Here is a 22,798-nt window from a genome sequence, read left to right on the forward strand (position 1 = left end):
CCCTGTTAAGGTCCAAGCCATCCATAATTGGACTCAGCCGACATCTCTAAAAAGTCTGCAAAAGTTCCTGGGCTTTCCTAATATTTATCGTCGCTTCATCTGCAATTTTTCTAGTATTGCTAAACCATTGACCGATTTGACCAAGAAAGGTGCTGATGTGGTCAATTGGTCTTCTGCTGCTGTGGAAGCTTTTCAAGAGTTGAAGCGTCGTTTTTCTTCTGCCCCTGTGTTGTGTCAGCCAGATGTTTCGCTTCCGTTCCAGGTCAAGGTTGATGCTTCTGAGATTGGAGCAGGGGCTGTTTTGTCGCAGAGAAGTTCTGATTGCTCGGTGATGAAACCATGTGCCTTCTTTTCCAGGAAGTTTTCGCCTGCTGAGCGAACTTATGATGTGGGCAATCGAGAGTTGCTGGCCATGAAGTGGGCATTCGAGGAGTGGCGTCATTGGCTTGAAGGAGCTAAGCATCGCGTGGTGGTCTTGACTGATCATAAGAACTTGACTTATCTCGAGTCCGCCAAGCGGTTGAATCCTAGACAAGCTCGTTGGTCGTTGTTTTTTGCCCGTTTTGACTTTGTGATTTCATACCTTCCGGGCTCTAAAAATGTGAAGGCGGATGCTCTGTCTAGGAGTTTTGTGCCCGACTCTCCGGGTGTATCTGAGCCGGCGGGTATCCTCAAAGAGGGAGTAATTGTGTCTGCCATCTCCCCTGATTTGCGGCGGGTGCTGCTGAAATTTCAGGCTAATAAACCTGATCGTTGCCCAGCGGAGAGACTGTTTGTCCCTGATAGGTGGACGAATAAAGTCATCTCTGAGGTTCATTGTTCGGTGTTGGCTGGTCATCCTGGAATCTTTGGTACCAGAGAGTTAGTGGCTAGATCCTTTTGGTGGCCATCTCTGTCGCGGGATGTGCGTACTTTTGTGCAGTCCTGTGGGATTTGTGCTCGGGCTAAGCCCTGCTGTTCTCGTGCCAGTGGGTTGCTTTTACCCTTGCCGGTCCCGAAGAGGCCTTGGACACATATCTCTATGGATTTTATTTCAGATCTTCCCGTCTCTCAGGAGATGTCAGTCATTTGGGTGGTCTGTGATCGCTTCTCTAAGATGGTCCATTTGGTACCCTTGTCTAGATTGCCTTCCTCCTCTGATTTGGTGCCATTGTTTTTCCAGCATGTGGTTCGTTTACATGGTATTCCAGAGAATATCGTTTCTGACAGAGGTTCCGAGTTTGTTTCGAGGTTTTGGCGAGCCTTTTGTGGTAGGATGGGCATTCACTTGTCTTTTTCCTCGGCTTTCCATCCTCAGACTAATGGCCAGACCGAACGAACCAATCAGACCTTGGAGACATATCTGAGATGCTTTGTTTCTGCTGATCAGGATGACTGGGTGTCCTTTTTGCCTTTGGCTGAGTTCGCCCTTAATAATCGGGCCAGCTCTGCTACCTTGTTTCCCCATTTTTCTGCAACTCTGGGTTCCATCCTCGTTTCTCTTCAGGGCAGGTTGAGTCTTCGGACTGTCCTGGTGTGGATACTGTGGTGGACATGTTGCAGCAGATTTGGACTCATGTAGTGGACAATTTGACCTTGTCCCAGGAGAAGGCTCAACGTTTCGCTAATCGCAGACGCTGTGTGGGTCCCTGACTTCGGGTTGGGGACTTGGTTTGGTTATCTTCTCGTCATATTCCTATGAAGGTCTCCTCTCCTAAGTTTAAACCTCGTTTTATTGGTCCGTATAGGATTTCTGAGGTCCTTAATCCTGTGTCTTTTCGTCTGACCCTTCCAGATTCTTTTTCCATACATAACGTATTCCATAGGTCATTGTTGCGGAGATACGTGGCACCCGTGGTTCCATCTGTTGATCCTCCTGCCCCGGTTTTGGTGGAGGGGGAGTTGGAGTATATTGTGGAGAAGATTTTGGATTCTCGTGTTTCTAGACGGAAACTCCAGTATCTGGTTAAGTGGAAGGGTTATGCTCAGGAAGATAATTCCTGGGTCTTTGCCTCTGATGTCCATGCTCCCGATCTTGTTCGTGCCTTTCATATGGCTCATCCTGGTCGTCCTGGGAGCTCTGGTGAGGGTTCGGTGACCCCTCCTCAAGGGGGGGGTACTGTTGTGAATTCTGTGGCAGAGCTCCCTCTTGTGGTCACAAGTGGTACTTCGGCTGATTCTCTCTGTGATCTTCCGTTGGTGGAGAAAAGTGGTACTGCGGCTTCTGAGTTTCCTTCCTCAGGTGATATGGTGAAGTCGTTAGGTGCTACCCTATTTAACTCCACCTGGTGCTTGGATCCTTGCTTCCAGTCAATGTTCTAGTGTTGGACCTGTTTCCTCCTGGAGTGTTCCTGTGGCCTGCTGATCTGCATAGCTAAGTTCCTCTTGCTATTTGTTTGCTGTTTTTTCTATTCCAACTTGTCAATTTGTTTTTTCTGCTAGCTGGAAGCTCTGGGACGCAGAGGGTGTACCTCCGTGCCGTTAGTTCGGTACGGAGGGTCTTTTTGCCCCCTTTGCGTGGATTTTGTAGGGTTTTGTGTTGACCGCAAAGTTGCCTTTTCTATCCTCGCTCTGTTCAGGAAGTTGGGCCTCACTTTGCTAAATCTATTTCATCTCTACGTTTGTTTTTTCATCTTAACTCACAGTCATTATATGTGGGGGCTGCCTTTTCCTTTGGGGTATTTCTCTGAGGCAAGGTAGGCTTATTTTCCATCTTCAGGCTAGCTAGTTTCTCAGGCCGTGCCGAGTTGCATAGGTAGCGTTAGGCGCAATCCACGGCTGCCTCTAGTTGTGTTGGAGAGGATTAGGAATTGCGGTCAACAGAGTTCCCACGTCTCAGAGCTCGTTCTTATTTTTTGGGTTATTGCCAGGTCACTGTATGTGCACTGACCTCTATGTCCATTGTGGTACTGAATTACCAGCCACAACAGATCTCCTGGCGCAAGGGAAAATGCCCAGTCTTGAGGGTCACCACGCAACAAAGAAATAATGATTTTTACTTGTTGAACGGGGTCACCCGAGGAGCGGGGTTTCAAAGCTAGAAACAGTTTACAATTATTTTTGAAATTCAGGAACTTAGATCTATCTCCAGAAAACAAATCAGGAATTGGAATTCTAGGCTCTAACATCGGATTCTGAACCACAAAATCTTGAATGTTTGGTACCCTTGCAGTGAGATGATCCACACAAGAGGACAGACCTTGTATGTCCATATCTACACCTGTGTCCTGAACCACCCAGAGGTTAAGGGGAAAAGAAAGACAAAAAACACTGCAGAGAAAAAAAAATGGTCTCAGAACTTCTCTTATCCCTCTATTGAGATGCATTAATACTTTGGTCCAGCTGTACTGTTATGGACCTGGTGGTTAGGAGCACCCGGAACGACCTGATAGTAAACTCACACAGGACAAGCTCTGGGAAGTGGGAGCTCTGCTGACCGCAACCCCTAATCCTATCACACAACCAGAAATAGCCGTGGAGCGTACCTAATACGACCTAGACACCTCTTCACAGCCTAAGAGCTAACTAGCCCTAAAGATAGAAAATAAAGCATACCTTGCCTCAGAGAAATTCCCCAAAGGAAAAGGCAGCCCCCCACATATATTGACTGTGAGTTGAGATGAAAGTCACAAACACAGAAATGAAACAGGTTTCAGCAAAGGGAGGCCAGACTTACTAAACAGACTGAGGATAGGAAAGGTATCTTTGCGGTCAGCACAAAAAACTACAAAAAGACCACGCAGAGTGTGCAAAAAGACCTCCGCACCGACTCACGGTGCGGAGGTGCCACTCTGCATCCCAGAGCTTCCAGCTAGCAAGAAAAAATCATGATAGCCAGCTGGACAAGGAAACAATGAACAAATAAATAACTAGCAGGGACTTAGCTTCTGCTGGAGTAGACAGGTCACCAGAAAGATCCAAGAGCGAACTGAACCAGTACAATAACATTGACAGCTGGCATGAAGTAACGATCTGAGTGGAGTTAAATAGAGCAGCCAGCCAAAGAATAACCTATGTTACCTGTGGAAGGAACCTCAGAAGCAACAGCTCCACTCACAGCCACCAGAGGGAGTCCATGGACAGAACTCGCCGAAGTACCATTCATGACCACAGGAGGGAGTTCGATAACAGAATTCACAACAGCTACCTCAGCCTTTGTTCAAGGAGGAACAGGAGGAGCACTGCCAGAGCCCTGCAAAATTACCTCCAGCAGGCCACAAATGTGCATGTAAAACCTACAAAAAGAATGTTCCGCGGCCGAGACGGAAAGACCCCCTCAGACCAAACATCTATACCAAAAAAGAACCAAGTCGCTCCAAAGAGCCAAACTCAATTAGGGACCATATAATATAAGTATTATGCAGTGATAATGCACGGCAAACTGATGATAAAGAGTCTATATAAGGGTGGTTTCACACTTGCGTTTTTGTCTGCAGCGTTTTTTTTCAAAAAAACGCATGCGTTTTTTTCCCTATCTTTAACATTGAAAACACATGCGTTTTTTTGTGTACGCGTTTGGTCGCGTTTTTTTACGCATGCGTTTTTTTACTGCATGCGTTCATTTTCTGAAATGCTACTTGTAGTATTTTTAGAAGCGTTTTTTGGGTCAAAAAATACATTGGAGTCAATGGGGACGCATGCGTTTTTTGGTGCATGCGTTTTTTGCGGTAAAAAACGCATGCTTTTTTTTATTAAAAAAACAGAAAACACACTGATATGCCACCCCCCAACATAAAGGTGATAAAGGGAACCTAACCCTACCCCTAACCCTAAGGGATCCTAACCCTACCCCTACCCCTAACCCTACCCCTAACCCTAAGGGATCCTAACCCTAACCCTAACCCCTTTATGGTTAGGGTTAGGGGTAGGGTTAGGGTTAGGGGTAGGGTTAGGGGTAGGGTTAGGATCCCTTAGGGTTAGGGTTAGGGGTAGGGTTAGGATCCCTTAGGGTTAGGGGTAGGGTTAGGGTTAGGATCCCTTAGGGTTAGGGGTAGGGTTAGGGGTAGGATCCCTTTAGGGTTAGGGTTATGATCCCTACCCCTACCCCTAACCCTAACTGTTTCTGTTTATAGTGGGTTTTTTACTTTTTTTTGATGATTGGCAGCTGTCACACATTTCTCAGCATGCATTTAAAAAACGCAAACGCATGTAAAAACGCATGTAAACGCGTCAAAACGCCGTGTTTTTTTCACCACATGCAAAAACGCATGCGTCAAAAAAACGCAGCGTTTACACGCGTTTACATGCGTTTTTTCACCATGCGTTTTTTTTGCATTTTTTACCGCAAAAACGCACCCCAAAAAACGCCAATGTGAAACCAGCCTAAGCGGATCCCAAAAAGAGGCAGAGGGGGGTTAGTCAAATTTAAACAGTAAATCTTTATTAAGACAAAAATGACATATTATAACAGGAATACAAAATAGGAGGTATCAAGGGTAGAATGCAGCTAAAAGATAATAGGCACCATACAGATGACATAAATATGGTGCCAAAAAATAACAAAAAACGTGTCTCACAAGACACAGCTACACAAGGTATCCAGAACAAAAGGTAACACATGAATCTCAAAGTCTCTATGTAATCAGGTGCATGCAATCAGCTACAGACAACCTACCCATAAGTCATTAAAGGGACACTGTCACCTGAATTTGGAGGGAACAATCTTCAGCCATGGAGGCGGGGTTTTTGGGTGTTTGATTCACCCTTTCCTTACCCGCTGGCTGCATGCTGGCTGCAATATTGGATTGAAGTTCATTCTCTGTCCTCCATAGTACACGCCTGTGCAAGGCAATCTTGCCTTGTGCAGGCATGTACTACGGAGGACAGAGAGTGAACTTCAATCCAATATTGCAGCCAGCATGCAGCCAGCGGGTAAGGAAAGGGTGAATCAAACACCCAAAAACCCCACCTCCATGGCTGAAGATTGTTCCCTCCAAATTCAGGTGACAGTGTCCCTTTAAAGAGAATACTGGATGAAGAAGCCGTAGGTGGTGAAACGCGCGTCGAGGCCAGCGCGTCCCACGGACACAGCAGCACTTATAGATCACCATGTCTCAAGGTATGATATTATTTTCTGTCACCTTGCGTTAGGTATCCAGACTTCAACCTCTGCCCACTTGGGATTACTGCTATCCCTGCATTATATGTGACCAGTATTAACCATCAGCAGCCGTTAGTGATACGGCTTGCGTATATCTGTCACCATTATACTGTAGCAGGGGACTTTTATTCATCCAGTATTCTCTTTAATGACTTATGGGTAGGTTGTCTGTAGCTGATTGCATGCACCTGATTACAAAGAGACTTTGAGATTCATGTGTTACCTTTTGTTCTGGATACCTTGTGTAGCTGTGTCCTGTGAGACACGTTTTTTGTTATTTTTTGGCACCATATTTATGTCATCTGTATGGTGCCTATTATCTTTTAGCTGCATTCTACCCTTGATACCTCCTATTTTGTATTCCTGTTATAATATGTCATTTTTATCTTAATAAAGATTTACTGTTTAAATTTGACTAACCCCCCTCTGCCTCTTTTTGGGATCCGCTTATATAGACTCTTTATCATCAGTTTGCCGTGCATTATCACTGCATAATACTTATATTATATGGTCCCTAATTGAGTTTGGCTCTTTGGAGCGACTTGGTTCTTTTTTGGTATACACAAATGTGCATGTGTCTGTACAAACGGTTAGAAACCGACTCCATGAGGATGGTCTGAGTGCCCGATGTCCACAGATGGGGGGTTGTGCTCACAGCCCAACACCATGCAGGATGCTTGGCATTTGCCACAGAACACAAGGATTGGGAAATTTGCCACTAGCGCCCTGTGCTCTTCACAGATGAAAGCAGGTTCACACTGAGCATATGTGACAGATGTCACAGAGTCTTGAGATGCTGTGGAGAGTGATCTGCTGCCTGCAACATCCTTCAGCATGACCGATTTGGCAGTGGGTCAGTAATGGTGTGGGGCGGCATTTCTTTGGAGGGCTGCACAGCCCTCCATGTGCACGCCAGAGGTAGCCTGACTGCCATTAGGTACAGAGATAAAATCCTCAGACCCCTTGTGAGACCATATGCTGGGGCAGTTGGGAGGTCATACAGGTATGTGGAGGCCACACACACTACTAAGCATCATTTCCTTGTCTTGAGGTATTTCCACTGAAGTTGTATCAGCCTGTAATTTGATTTTCCATTTTGATTTTGAGTATCATTCCAAATCCAGACCTCCGTGCGATATTAGTTGTGATTTACATTGATCATTTTCATGTTTTATTGTTCTCAACACATTCCACTATGTAATGAATAAAGATTTGCAACTGGAATATTTCATTCAGTGATATCTAGGATGTGGGATTTTAGTGTTCCCTTTATTTTTTTGAGCAGTGTATTACTGATGGTTCTGCCCGCATATTAGCTGTCTATGTGAGGCCAGTCCAGATAACTCCGGTACCGGAGAAAAGGGTACCGGAGTTATCCGTGTCCGTGTGTCCGTGTGCTCACATAGGCCATCCGTATGGGATCTATGTGATGTCCGTGAGAACGTTTTTAGGGTCCGTGTGCTGTCTGTGTGCTGTACGTGTGTCCGTGTCTTGCAACAATTTTTACAATTTTAACCCTATGACAGGAAAAACGCACACGGACAGCACACGGATGGCACACGGACAGCATCCGTGTGCGGTACGTGTTTACACGGACCCATTGACTTTAATGGGTCCGTGTAATCCGTGCGCTCCCACGAATACTGACATGTCTCCGTGTTTTGCAAACGGACACACGGTCCATGAAAACACGCTGACATGTGCAGAGACACATTGATTTCAATGTGTCTACGTGAGTCAGTGTCTAGGGTACATGAGGAAACTGTCACCTCACGTACAAGAGCCACTGACGTGTGAAACCGGCCTGAGGCCTCTTTCACACTTCCGTCTGCGTCTGCTGGCGGGCGTCAAAATGCATTGTTGTGACGTATCGACGTACGTCGTGAAAAAAGTGAACGCATCCAGTGTTTTGACGGATGCGTTGTTGCCTGAATTTCAATGGAGAAATTTCAGGGAAGGAGAGAGAGAGAGAGAGAGAATTTTCCCCAGACTAGAAAAATCATTCCAGGCATGGAACGCAATATACTTTGCTGGATTCCTGCTTTTCACAGGCAACGACGCATCCTGCGTCCATAGGCTGACATTATAGCCAACGACGTATGCCGCAGGATGTGTCTTTGCACGTTTTTCCGACACTGACAAAAAACACTTCATTGAACGTTTTTTTCCAGATGACGGACCGCTATTTTCCGACGGATGAAACGGATGGCCATCCGTCACAATCCGTCGCTAATACAAGTCTATGGGAAAAAACAGGATCCTGCAGAAAAATTAGCAGGATCCTGTTTTTTCAAAGCTCGACGGATTTCGACGGGAGGAAAAAGACGGAAGTGTGAAAGAAGCCTAAAAGAGCTATAAGTAACCAACAACCTTTCAAATATGTACTGATCAGTGGTTGCTTAACGCCAATGATCAAATAGTGTAAACCCACTTTTATATTACTGACAATCTTGATGACACCCACCAGGTTTGCCCTATAGATGGAGATTGGATAGTTTACTTATTTAATTGATTGCAGTTAATCATTGTTCTAGCCTTGCTGTAATGGAAATTGGCTTTCCTTGCACCAACTTATTGGCGAGCTTGTAGTATGTGCATATACATTTCATGAGGGTTAGTGAAACTACAAATGCCAATAGTCTATGGCTATGTGCGCACGATGCGGATTTAGTGTGGATCTGCAGCGGATTTTTCCGCGTAGAAACGCTGCAGACCCGCACTGTGATTTACAGTACAATGTAAATCAATGGGAAAAAAAAGCTGTGCAGATGGTGCGGAAAAATCCGCGTGGAAACGCTGCGGATTTAAAAGAAGTGCATCTCACTTCTTTTGTGCGGATCTGCAGCGTTTCTGCACTCTTCCATTATAGAAATCCGCAGTGGTAAAAAACGCAGAAAATCCGCACAAAATCCGCATCAATTCTGCATAAAATCCGCACAAAATCCGCACAAAATCCGCGGCAAATCTGCACCTGCGATTTCTGCCAGGAGATGCGGATTTTGTGCAGACAATTCTGCACCACATTCCGCAACGTGTGCACATAGCCTAAAGCTTGCAGGGTATGTCCTCAGGAGTCATACCTTTGGCTGAAGACCCATATTTTACAGACCACTGGATATGAAATTAGCATAAACCACATTTTCAGGAAGCTGAAATCATTTTACACACTGCTCAAGTCATATAACTTGTCCTTGTTGCTACTTTATCAGGGCCTGTATTGTGTTCATTCAGATGCAGGGGAAAACTGCAGGGGGAACCAAAAATATTCAGGGGTATGCTATGTACTTACAGTATGCAGCTGTTCCCCCAAAAGTTATTCTAAAATTAAGTACGGAAGATGGTTTTTAACAAAGGGGGATATTGTCACACTATAATTTCATGTGTAAATATATATTCTTTAAAGGTGATTCACAATATTATCTATCTTCAAGGAGTGGGGGTAGGGCTGACACCTGGCGCCCTCACTGATCAGCTGTTATCAGTTTTGTTAGAGACTAAATATAAATAGTCAGCAGTGCTGACAAAGGGTTTTCTGGCCTTATGCTAGTGATATTGATGACTACCTATCCATAAGTTAAGTCATCAATATCAGATGGGTGGGGTACGAAGCCCAGCTCCCCCATAATCAGCTCCGGTAGCATTTGGCTGAACTATTTTGTAGCATCTGTTACCAAGAACTGCAGCTCAGCTCCTATTCTCTTGAATATGAGCAAAGCTGCAGTTCCTGGCAGTGGCCCCTAGACGGTGTACTGAGCTGTGCAGTTCAGCCAATGGCTACCACAGCAGATAGCAGCTAATTGTAAGGGTACCATGTGTTGAATCCCCACCACTCTGATCTCCTATGAATTGGTCATCAATATAACGAGGCCAGAATATACATATATATATATATATATATATATATATATATATATATATACACTTCACTGCATACTAAATACTCATTTTTAAACCAGACATCCTGCATACAATGTGGTCATGTAAATCCAATACATTTTGGGGGGTTCTAGTTAGATTTATTAAAAAATTACCAGGACCTATCTTGAACTATCATGATCCTATATTCTTACTAGTGGCAATAGGGTGCTTAATAGCCGCTTTCTGACGCATGTCCTGGGGTATGTCAGAACACCTCAGTGGCACACCAGGGAACACTGTCTAGTAACCTAAAAAAACACATTTTCTATAGGGTTCAAAGACAAGACTGACGGCTTGTTCTGATGTGTTTGTGGCCACTGTACTGTCCATGTGCTCATCTGAAAGCACACTGATCTACTAATAAACTGTACGAGGCCCACCCAAATCACAGCATGCACTACGTCTTACAACCAGACCATTGTATGTCAATAACAGGCAAGCACTTGTGCGTATGATCATAGAGGGAAACATGGAGCCAATCACGTTGGACATGCTGGCCCAAGCTTAGTAAGGCCGTCTGACCCTGGCCTCAGACATAGGAGCAAGGAGCAAGTACATTAAGAAGAAGTACTTAGATTTCCTTTTCAAAAACCTGACCGGCACATCCAAACATAGACTCAGTGTGAACAGGTGCTGAACCTAGAGTCGCCAACTCGTACATAGTTAAGCAAATAAGGCAGCACACTGCAGCGCTAGAACATGCAAACTTGAAACACGAAATTTGAACTGCATTACTGCACTAGAAATATGAAAAATGAGAGCGTTTAGCGCATAAAAATGGCCAATTTTATGTGTACCTGGTAGCCCCTTTACGGCATCTCTCTTATACCAGGTCCTAAACTTGCCTTACCTCGCTGAGAATAAACGTCTCCATCTGAATGGGTACATGTGAAAACCTCTTCCTAGACTAAAATTCTCTCTCTCTGTGGAGGGGTATTGGACCTGCTGTAATTAAAACACCTGTGGCTAGGAGGCGGAGTGCACGATCAGAAGGCTAAAGAATACATTTCAAAAACCTGACCGGCACATCCAAACATAGACTAAGTGGCAAGTTTAGGACCTGGTATAAGAGAGATGCCGTAAAGGGGCTACCAGGTACACATAAAATTGGCCATTTTTATGCGCTAAACGCTCTCATTTTTCATATTTCTAGTGCAGTAACGCAGTTCAAATTTCGTGTTTCAAGCTTGCATGTTCTAGCGCTGCAGTGTGCTGCCTTATTTACTTAACTTGTACTTAGATTTCCTGACTAGATGGACAACATGGGGCAGGGGAGGTGTTTAACTGTTATAAATTTAGGTATGATAATCAAATCTTTTACATCTTAATACAATTTGTCCTAATTTCTTATCTCATGAGCATACCCTTAATGTCAATATCAGAATATTCCAGAAGGACACTGCTCCAGTCATGTGCACCTCCCATCTAATGTCTTATCAGGACAGTGGCAATGCAAAAAAGAGTTAATTCTATAGTCTTACAGTGTGTATCTAGCTCTAATATGCCTATTTTAGATCCATACTGACAGCCATTCATTCTAGTATTAAATCTAGTTTCTTCTCACATTGACAGTTTCTTGGTATTTTTGTTGAAAGGGTAAATAAAACTGTTCTTCTCTTACTGACAAGGACAAATAACCTCTTTGGGAGCTCTGTTACTTAAAGATTATTCTTTTTTCTCATTCAATTTATTTCTACATTTCTAGATATTAAAGATTTGGCGACAACCACTGACTTTGGATAACGAGGGTTCTTTACTGGAGAGGTTTCACTGCATTATATTATTAAAACACTCACTCTGTCTATTAAGGGCAAAAACGGAGGCAGCGCATCCTTCAATAAAACGAAGAGAAATCATTATTACCGTACATTTCTATTTACTAGCAAACCTTGTGCATGAAATATTTCTACCCATCTGTATCATTTATCTTCAGAGTGCCATCCTTTTTACAAACAGACCCAATGGCAAACATTATTGAGTTTGATTCATGAACAACATGTCTACCTATTATCTATCTATCTATCTATCTATCTATCTATCTATCTATCTATCGATCTATCTATCCCATATCTATCTATCTATCTATCCCATATCTATCTATCTATCTAGTATCTATCTATCTAATATCTATCTATCTATCTATCCCATATCTATCTATCTATCTATCTATCTATCTAATATCTATCTATCCCATACCTATCTATCTATCTATCTTCTATCTATCTATCTAATATCTATCTACCTATCTATCTATCTATCTATCATCTATCTATCTAATATCTATCTATCATCTATCTATCTATCTATCTATCTATCTAATATCTATCTATCTATCTATCTATCATCTATCTATCTATCTAATATCTATCTATCTATCTATCATCTATCTATCTATCTATCTATCTATCTATCTATCTAATATCTATCTATCTATCTAAAAACAGTAGAACAGCACAGTTAGGATAGGGTGCAAAGCCTCACAGGTACATACCAGTCCTCATGAATAAAAATCCAGAAAAATTGAGGCAGCACACCACACTAAAGTTGAAAAAAGTGCTCTTTATTGGACCATATGGTGACGTTTTGGTCCTAGGTGTAGATCTTTCTCAAGCAGACTGAGAAAGGTCTACACCTAGGACCAGAACGTCACCATATGGTCCAATAAAGAGCACTTTTTTCAACTTTAGTGTGGTGTGCTGCCTCAATTTTTCTGGATTTTTTATCTATCTATCTATCTATCTATCTATCTATCTATCTATCTATCTATCCCATATCTATCTTATATCTATCTATTTATCTAATATCTATTTATCTAATATCTATCTATCTATCTATTATCTATCTATCCCATATCTATCTATCATCTATCTATCTATCTATCATCTATCTATCTATCATCTATCTATCTATCTATCTATCTATCTATCTATTATCTATCTATTATCTATCATCTGTATGTATCTATCCATCCCTCTCTCTGATGTATCTCTGCCTGTCTCCATGACATCTGGTCGCATTGTATGTCCCTCCTGTCAGTAATCCGCACTTCTCCAAGTGACAAGTAACTTCATAAGTACGGTACCAATTTCAAGAAAGTGACAAGATTCCACCGTACGCCGCGATCTAAGGAGTCAGTACCGTTGCCATGTTTCCCCGGAGCATCCTCGTCGGGCAGTGCCAGCTCTCCAGAAGCTTTCCTTGGTGCCCTGGCTGCCGCCCTCCCAGTAGTCTCTCCAGCAGAGCAGTGTGCAGCGCCCTTCTCCCCCGTCCGCTTCCTGGGACACTGGATACTATCGCCGCCTAGCGGCCGTTTCTCTGCGCGTCTCGGGATTTCTGTGACACTGAATAGTTTTGTAGGGTTGGGTGACAGCAGCCAGTAATGTGAATGGGGGAGGATCACACACATACAAACACAGCACAGGATGACTGGCTGGGACTCCATGTAATAATGATTCCATGTAAACTAGTCTTGTAAGTTTAAACTTGTTGTCCAGGGGGCAACTCAACATACCTATGGATAGTTGTCTCTGGACATCCACACTATGTAGTAAAAGCTGCTATCAAGCTCCAATGTAGACTGATACTTTGCCCAATGAGTATTATACTAGTAAAGCTGAAATGATTTTTTTTACAATTTTTTAAAATATGCAGGCTGTGTGAAGAAATAATATTACTAGGATCCCAGAAATACTGCTGCTCAAAAGAGTGAAGGGTCCCATAGACCAGTTCAGATCTCAGATACCGCACTATTGCCAACTATAGCAGCCGGAGAGTCTTAGTACTCCTTACCAGTAATTTTTGGTCTGTGTACTTTTTCATCATTAGTCCACGTTCACACATTCAGTATTTGATCAGTATTTTACATCAGTATGTGTAAGCCAAAACCAGGAGTGGGTGATAAATGCAGAAGTGGTGACGGGTTTCTATTATACTTTTCCTCTGATTGTTCCACTCTTCATTTTAGCTTACAAATAGTGATGTAAAATACTGGCTGTGGAGACACGGGGGTCGGAGGGCACCCAGGCCCACTATGGAGCCAGGCAACTAGCGGGTCCCAATCCTGGCTTTCTCCAAATGTATACATGGTCCAGCGATGGTCAATGGAGCAGATCTGTATTCTTCCAACTGGAGCCAAAAAGCCCTAGGTTGTTTCCTGTAGAATGAAAGTTCTGTGTCCTTCGTGATAGTGCCATGATATTGTCTGCTGTCCTGTCTCTGGTCCTTCGGATGTGTCAGTCAGGCAGAATCTCTCGCTGTCTCCCCCAATCTCTCTGTCTCCGACCGAGTCTCTTTACACAGAGGCATGTAACCTATTTTTAGATTTAACAAGTGTCCTTCAGTCCAGCATTAAGATAAGGGGGACAATGGTGATGAGATCAAGTAATTTGATTATTTAATCTATTTGCATAGTTTTTCCCTCTCTGCTTTCGAAGTCAGCAAACTGGCTCCGTAACACAATGCAAAATTAGCATATCAGCAAACATCACTAGTCATCAAAGATAAGCGTGGAACGCCCGCCAGGGCCGTGGGGCACTCGGCACCGAGTCTAGTACTTAAAGGGATGTGTCATGGCGGCGTACTGGATTTAGCGGGGGGGGAAGTGTAACACCCCTGGTTGTTACAGTGGCATTGCTTTCCTCATGGGGAGAGTGATGTAATGCTAGGAAGCGAGGAAGGATTCCTTTCATCAGGTATTCACAAACATGCAACATGTTCTTACTCCAGGCCAGAAGGGGGAGCTCTGACCCAGTTTATGGGTGGCTCCCCTATATATACTCTGGCTGGAGGGAAAGTATTCAGTCAGTGAGAGGAGTCCGTGAGAGACACAGAGGAAAGGAGGGGCCGTGCAGCCACGAGAAGTGCTGCAGCTCCTGTGAGGAAAGCAGGGACCATGCAGACCGAGTTCTGCAGCTCCTGGAAACGAAAGGATGGAGCAAGCTGTAGAGAGCGTGAAGGAGGAAAGAAGCGCAGGAGAGTGAAGAGCTGGAGAGAGAAGCTGTGACTGGGCTTCCTCCATGCTGAGTGCAGATACTGGTAGCCGGAAGTCTGAAGTTGTGGGGGTAACTCTATGCCCCACGGTAGAAACCGGCAGACAGCAGATTGCAAGTTACCTGTCCACCATCGACACCTGAGGACAAGTAGCAAATAGAGCCTGGTCATGATAGAGATCCTGTAAAAAAGCTCGAGCTACCTGTTGTTCGGGTAGTGTCCAGGGTACTGGATCACAGGTGCTGGTATGGTCCGACCGGCTTGGTAGCGAATCTGGAAGCGAATCTAGAATCCCCCTAACCAGGTGGGGTTGGAAGCCTGCCTTCTAGTCCTTTGTTGTAGTCCCTTGCTGCCTTAAGCCTCTCACAAGGTCCTCACATTCTCTCTGTGCCCCTTTAGGTAGGACACTACCCGTACAACAGGTAACTCGAGCCTTTTTTACAGGATCTCTGTCACGACCCGGGCTCTATCTGCTACTGTGTCCTCGGGTGTTAATGGTGGACAGGTGACTTGAAGTCCAGCCATCTGCCGGTTTCTGCTGTGGGGCATAGAGTTACCCCCACAACTTCGGTCTTCCGGCTACCGGTATCAGCGCTTCAGCATGATGGAAGCCCAGTCACAGCTTCTCTCTCTAGCTCTTTACTCTCCTTTGCTCTACTTCCCTTTTCAGTCTCTTTACAGACTGCTCTGCTTTCCTCTTTGCTCTTCCCAGGAGCTGCAGCATCTCACGTGCCAGAACTCCTTCCTCACTCCTCACTCTCCTCTCATGAATTCCTCTCTCTGTCACTCCCTGCCTACTTTCCCTCCAGACACAATATACAGTATATAGGGGAGCCACCCACAAACTGGATCAGAGCTCCCCCTTCTGGCCTGGAGTAAGAACATGTCACATGTTTGTGATACCTGATAAAGGGATCCTTCCTCGCTTCCAAACATGACATCAGTCTCCCTGTGAGGAAGGCAATGCCATTGTAACAACCAGGAACCTGGGGTGTTACAAGCACACACTGTTATATGAAATATTAGCTTACAAGTCAATATTACAGGATTACTCAAGCAAAAGTACAGATAACAGCATATTATTTTTGGTTTGCTAAAAATAGTCATCTGGGTAAGGTCAGAGTCACATTAGAGAGGAATACGGATGAGTGCTATGCGAGAAAAAAAAATCGCATAGCACTCGAACCGATGTTAATCTATGGGGAGCTCCCATCATTAGTTTTTTTCTCGGTCGTATTATACATGCGAGTGAAATTGCAGCATGCTGCGATTTGCACCGTATATCAGCCGAGACTCGCCAATTAAAGTCTATGGGTGCGGGAAAAACTCACACACCACACGGACAAACAGTGTGACTTGCGAGAAATACGCACCGGTGTCCTTTGGAAAAGCTGGCAATTCAGTGCGGTGGTGTACAGTAAAATCAAACTGAAAGGTTAGAGTAGAATAGATAAAATAAATGTATATACAGTACATAGTATAGGTATATATATATATATATATATATATGTCATTGACACATATATATATATATTCAGGGCCGTATTTGCCACTAGGCACTTGAGGGCACGTGCCTAGGGCGGGGACAGGCGAGGGGGCGGCACCTCAGCAAGGTTTTTGCTTTTTTTTCCTTTTTTTTTTCTTTAAATACTAGTCCTGCGCGTCCCTTCCTGAAGAGTAGACAGGGGGCGGCAGAGCGGCAGCCAGAACACATGGTGCTGGTGCCGACTCTCCCTACTTCCCCTGCTGAGACACAGTGACCCCCTGCTCACAGCCTCACTGGTGCCCGGCAGAATGTGACTGCTGAGGTGGAGCAGCGGCGCCCTGTGTCGCGACCCTGGGTCTTGTCCTGGAGAACTCGCAGTAGAGCAGTACATACACAGTAAGTAGTGTACTGTCTCTGTAATGATCTCCCTCCTGGCTCCTGCCCGCGCGCTGCCTGCTGCAATGCACGGCTCTGCCTGTGACTCACCTCACGGTCCTCACCTCTTCCCTTACATTCCGACAGCCTCATTTCTGACTGTACTAGTGCCTGAGGCTGGAGGAGCCCTGCAAACATAGCAGCCCTTGAATGTTTGATCTTTGCTCCCGGCAGACGGAGCCAGAGAGTGAGTGGTGGGGGTGGTGTATAATACACCCCCACTCACTCTATCTGGGTCCTAGGAGCAAACATTGCCAGTGCTGGTGTGTGTGCCTGTATGTATGTGTGTGTCTGTGCGGTGCTGTATGTGTGTGTGCGGGCAGCAGAGCTGTATGTGTGTGCGGGCAGCAGAGCCGTATGTGTGTGCGGGCAGCAGAGCCGTATGTGTGTGCGGGCAGCAGAGCCGTATGTGTGTGCGGGCAGCAGAGCCGTGTGTGTGTGGGCAGCAGAGCCGTATGTGTGTGCGGGCAGCAGAGCCGTGTGTGTGTGCGGGCAGCAGAGCCGTGTGTGTGTGCGGGCAGCAGAGCCGTGTGTGTGTGTGCGGGCAGCAGAGCCGTATGTGTGTGTGCGGGCAGCAGAGCCGTATGTGTGTGTGCGGGCAGCAGAGCCGTATGTGTGTGTGCGGGCAGCAGAGCCGTGTGTGAGTGTGCGGGCAGCAGAGCCGTATGTGTATGCGGGCAGCAGAGCCGTGTGTGAGTGTGCGGGCAGCAGAGCCGTATGTGTGCGTGTGTGGGCAGCAGAGCTGTATGTGTGTGCGTGCACGGGCAGTGTGTGTGTGTGGGAAGCTCTATGTGTGTGCGGAGCTGTCAGTGCCAGTGTGTCGCCCCATCCCGGACCAACTTTTTACTATTGATGCTGCCTATGCAGCATCAATAGTAAAAAGATAAAATGTTAAAAATAATTACAAAAAATAAAAAATTGTGCTATTCTCACCTTCCTCCGTCCACCGATGCGCGATGCTGCCACCAGCTTCCGTTCCCAGTGATGCATTGCGAAAGTACCCAGATGACTTAGCGGTCTAGACCGCTAAGTCATATGGGTAATTTTGCAATGCATCACTGGGAACGGAAGCTGGCGGCAGACCGCTAAGTCATCTGGGTAATTTTGCAATGCATCACTGGGAACGGAATCTGGCGGCAGCATCACGCGCATCGGTACAGCTTCGGTGGACGCCGGGGGGCGAGTATATAACTATTTTTTATTTGAATTCTTTTTTTAACAGGGATATGGTGCCCACACTGCTATATACTACGTGGGCTGTGTTGTATTCTACGTGGGCTGTGTTATATACTGCCTGGCTGCTATATGCTATATACTACGTGGGCTGTGTTATATACTGTGTGGGCTGTGTTATATACTGCGTGGGCTGAGTTATATACTGCGTGGGCTGTGCTATATACTACGTGGCTGCTATATACTACGTGGCTGCGCTATGTACTATGTGGCTGTGTTATATACTATATAATATGGTACTGAGGGGGTATAGAGCTGGAGTAACAGATCTACTCCCTCATTTGTATGCAAACCGATTTCAGATGAATTGACTGAACATGTAAAAATATTGCTGGAATTGTCTTTGAAAGAGCTACATGGGCATATACATAGATTTGGACCCCTTACTGATTCCCTATGGGACTTGCGAACATGTGCAGCACTTGCGGTTTTACGGAAACCTGTCACCCCGTTTTTTCAGTATGAGATAAAAATACTGTTAAATAGGGCCTGAGCTGTGCGTTACTATAGTGTATTTTGTGTACCCTGATTCCCCACCTATGCTGCCGAAATAACTTGCCAAAGTCGCCGTTTTCGCCTGTCAATCAGACTGGTCTGGTCATATGGGCATGGTGACATCGCTGTTTCTTCCCCCAGATCTTGCATATCTTTCCGTTGGTGGCGTAGTGGTTTGCGCATGCCCAACTGCTGAATCCACTGCGCAGGTGAAGAAAAATGCGCGATCGGCTCTAGTTCCCTGGTGATTGGTGGGGGCGGCCATCTTCCTGAGGCCGCGCGTGCGCAGATGGAGTCCTCTGCTGCCCGGGGCTTCAGGAAAATGGCTGCGGGATGCCGCGTGTGCGCAGGTGGAGATCACGGCGGCCATTTTCCTGAAGCCGAGTTCGGGGTACACAAAATACACTATTGTAACGCACAGCTCAGGCCCTATTTAACAGTATTTTTATCGGGGTGACAGGTTCCCTTTAAGATGAGACAAAAAAACACTGCTAGCAGCGTTTTTTTTCCATTGCTGCAAGTACCGCATTTACCGGATCGCGGCAAAACCGCAAGTGCGGCACATGTCCGCAAGTCCCACAGGGAATGAATGAGGCCGAACGCAGTGTTGCCGTAAGTGATGCGTTACATTGCAGATGCAGAAAAACTGCCCGATCTGCCGCCAATGGTAAAAATCGCTGATGTGAAAGTAGCCGAAGACACTGCCGACAGTGTCTGCATTAGTCATAGTCACCGATGGGGGAGGCAGCACGAAAAGTGCCTAGGGCAGCAAAAACTCTAAATACGGCCCTGTATATATTTATATTTCATACAAAGATAGATAGCAGAATAGCCGGTAATTTAATTGTTGGCTTCTGTACTATCATTACAGAAGCCGACAGGATATGACACATGGTTAGCATACAGTAAACCATTGCATATCCGTTAGATTTATATATGTCCCTGACTAATAATGTTAGTAGTGTGTGTGTAAAGTTGTGGAGCTGTAGGTGTTAAATTAAAGAATTAAATCATGGAAAAAACTGGCGTGGGCTCCAAAGCAATTTTCTCCGCCAGAGAGGGAAAGCCAGTGACTGAGTGCAAATATTAATAGCCTAGAGAGGGACCATTGTTATTGACCCCCCTGGCTAAAAACATCTGCCCCCAGCCACCCCAGAAAAGGCGCATCTGCAAGATGCGGCAATTTTGGCTCTTAGCCTCTCTCTTCCCATTGCCCTGTAGCGGTGGCATATGGGGAAATAAGGGGTTATCACCTTGCTATTGTAAGGTGACATTAAGCCCGGTTAATAATGGAGTGGTGTCAATAAAACACCTATCCATTATTAATCCACTAGTATGAAAGGGTTAAAAAATACAAAGACATGCAGAATAAAGTATTTTAATGAAATAATTAAACACACAGGTTTTCCATCTTTATTGCACTCTCAGTCAAAGCGAAGCACTCGTTCTTCTGTAAAAAATAAAAAAGCAACAATATCCCATACCTGTCCGCCATACAGTCAAGTCCCATGCTGCAAGCCACCTCAAGGGGTTAAATAGTTTACAACCAGGAGCGGTGCTATTGCTTACGCCCTGACTGTAAACCACTGTGTAATGAATGAAAAGCTGCCTGCTCTGCCTCCCTGCGGGGAGTCTGCGCAGACTCAGTGACTACGGCTGACATCACTGAGCATGCGCAGACTCTGGCCTGACCAGCATGGAACTGGCAGCGTGGGAAAATGATCAGAAACTTTCCCACGCTAATGAGTTCATGTCCGGTCAGGCCAGGAGGCTGCGCAGGCAGCTTTTCATTCATTCCTCAGTGGTTTACAGTTGGGGCGGTAGCATTAGCACAGCTCCTGGTTGTAAACTATTTAATCCCTTGAGATGGATTGCAGTGTGGAACTTGACTGTACAGCTGACAGATATGGCATATTGTTGCTTTTTTATTTTTTTTACGGAAGAACGAGGGCTTCGCTTGGATTGAGAGTGCAATAAGGATGGAAAACCTGTGTGTTTAAATATTTCATTAAAATACTTTATTCTGCATATGTGTGCATTTTTTAACCCTTTCATACTAGTGGATTAATAATGGATAGGTGTCTTATTGTAACCTCTCCATTATTAACCGGGCTTAATGTTACCTTACAATAGCAAGGTGACATTAACCCCTTATTACCCCATATGCCACTACAGGGCAATGGGAAAATAGAGGATAAGTGCCAGAATTGCCGCATCTTACAGATGAGTCTTTTCTGGGGTGCTGGGGGCAGATGTTTTTAGCCAGGGGGAGGGGCAATAACCATGGTCCCTCTCTAGGCTATTAATATCTGCCCTCAGTCACTGGCTTTCCCTCTCTGGCGGAGAAAATTGCACGGGAGTCCACACAAGTTTTTTCCGTGATTTAATTCTTTAATTTAACACCTACAGCTCCAACATTTGACACACACACCACCAACATTATTAGTCAGGGACATATATAAATCTAATGGATATGCAATTGTTTACTGTATGTAAACCATGTCTCATAACCTGTCAGGTTCTGTAATGATTTTACAGATGCCGACAAATGAATTACTGGCTATTCTGCTATCTAGCTCTGTAAGAAATATAAATATATACTGTGTATATATATATATATATATATATATATATATATACACATATATATACTGTATACTGTATACAGTTAGGTCCATATATATGTGGACAGAGACAACATTTTTCTAATTTTGGTTATAGACATTACCACAATGAATTTTAAACAAAACAATTCAGATGCAGTTGAAGTTCAGACTTTCAGCTTTCATTTGAGGGTATCCACATTAAAATTGGATGAAGGGTTTAGGAGTTTCAGCTCCTTAACATGTGCCACCCTGTTTTTAAAGGGACCAAAAGTAATTGGACAATTGAATCCAAAGCTATTTCATGGAAAGGTGTGGGCAATCCCTTTGTTATGTCATTCTCAATTAAGCAGATAAAAGGCCTGGAGTTGATTTTAGGTGTGGTGCTTGCATTTGGAAGATTTTGCTGTGAAGTAAATGCAGCGCCCCAGAGATCTGGTCGTTGCAGTATGACACTCTGCCGCTAAGGAGAGTGATGGTACGTCTGATGGCACTAAAGGAGTTCTGACCAGGTATCACAAACACACATGACACTTCACACTCCGGCCACCAGGGGGAGCGGTTCTATCTAGTAGGCCACTCTTCACACTCTGGTAAAACTGAGGGTTGGACAGGAAGTTAGTCAGAAAGAGCCCGGGAGAGCTAGAGAGAGGACCTTTCAGGGATGGGATCCTGACAGCGGGCTAGAAAGGAGAACAGAACGTTACGGAGCCGCGCCTGCACTACCTTGCGGCGGTATTCTAGAAAGGACACAAAGCGAAGTTGATTGTGGAGAAGTGGAATCACAGTGTAAAGGAGTTAGAGCCAGTAGGAGTCGTGCCGTGAGACTGAGGCAACATCCTTCTGAGGCGCATAGCGGTGGCCGGAGCACCGAGAAAGTAAGAGACTTTACGCATTACTTCAACACGGCAGGGCAGCTAATCATAGGTTGGCTGTCTCACCTAAATCACCTAAGCAGACAAAGGAGGCAACTGTGGGAGAGGGGCGTCTCTAGGGTCCCAGAATAACTCCAGGCCTACCCGTCATACGGGTGCGTCCTAACCATATCACCTGGGGGACGAAGAGAGAGAGAAAGAACAAGAACACAGACACAACAGTTGTGAGGACTATCCCGTGGTGCTCAGCAGGGAAGGAGTACAACACACAGGCGCTAGTGGGTAGGCACTGATTTCCACCTGCAAAGGATACTCTGGATGTGCCATCGGAACGGCCGGTCTCAGCCAGCCCTGTTAGCAGTGTTCTGGATTGCGGATCCTAAAGCCTTCAGTAAAGAGGTAAAGAGACTGCAACCCTGTGTCCTTGTTATTCATCACGCCTCGCACCACGCATCACATCATCACCTTTCATTGGGCGCCCCTTAGCAGGGTCACGGACCGGGTCTAGCCACCGTGGCGACCCTAATTCAGAGACTGAAGGGCCCGGTATCGAAAGCTCGTGGCCCTGTGTCTGGGGGCGCTCCATAAACATGCGGTCAAAGGAGCTCTCCATGCAGGTGAAACAAGCCATCCTTAAGCTGCGAAAACAGAAAAAACCCATCCGAGAAATTGCTACAATATTAGG

The 22,798-nt window shown here is 45.2% G+C and overlaps 1 protein-coding gene across 1 annotated transcript in view; it reads right to left on the bottom strand.

Moving 5' to 3' along the window:
- CPM (carboxypeptidase M) overlaps positions 1 to 13,290 on the bottom strand; it is a 158,917-nt gene extending 145,627 nt beyond the window's left edge. The window contains exon 1 of the mRNA XM_069764631.1: positions 13,136 to 13,290. Coding sequence (XP_069620732.1) covers positions 13,136 to 13,159 — 24 coding nt within the window. The 5' untranslated portion in view covers positions 13,160 to 13,290. The remainder of the gene's footprint in view (positions 1 to 13,135) is intronic.
- Positions 13,291 to 22,798: the final 9,508 nt, after the last annotated feature.

This window comes from Ranitomeya imitator, chromosome 4, assembly GCF_032444005.1.
Source record: "Ranitomeya imitator isolate aRanImi1 chromosome 4, aRanImi1.pri, whole genome shotgun sequence".
Lineage (NCBI taxonomy): Eukaryota > Metazoa > Chordata > Amphibia > Anura > Dendrobatidae > Ranitomeya > Ranitomeya imitator.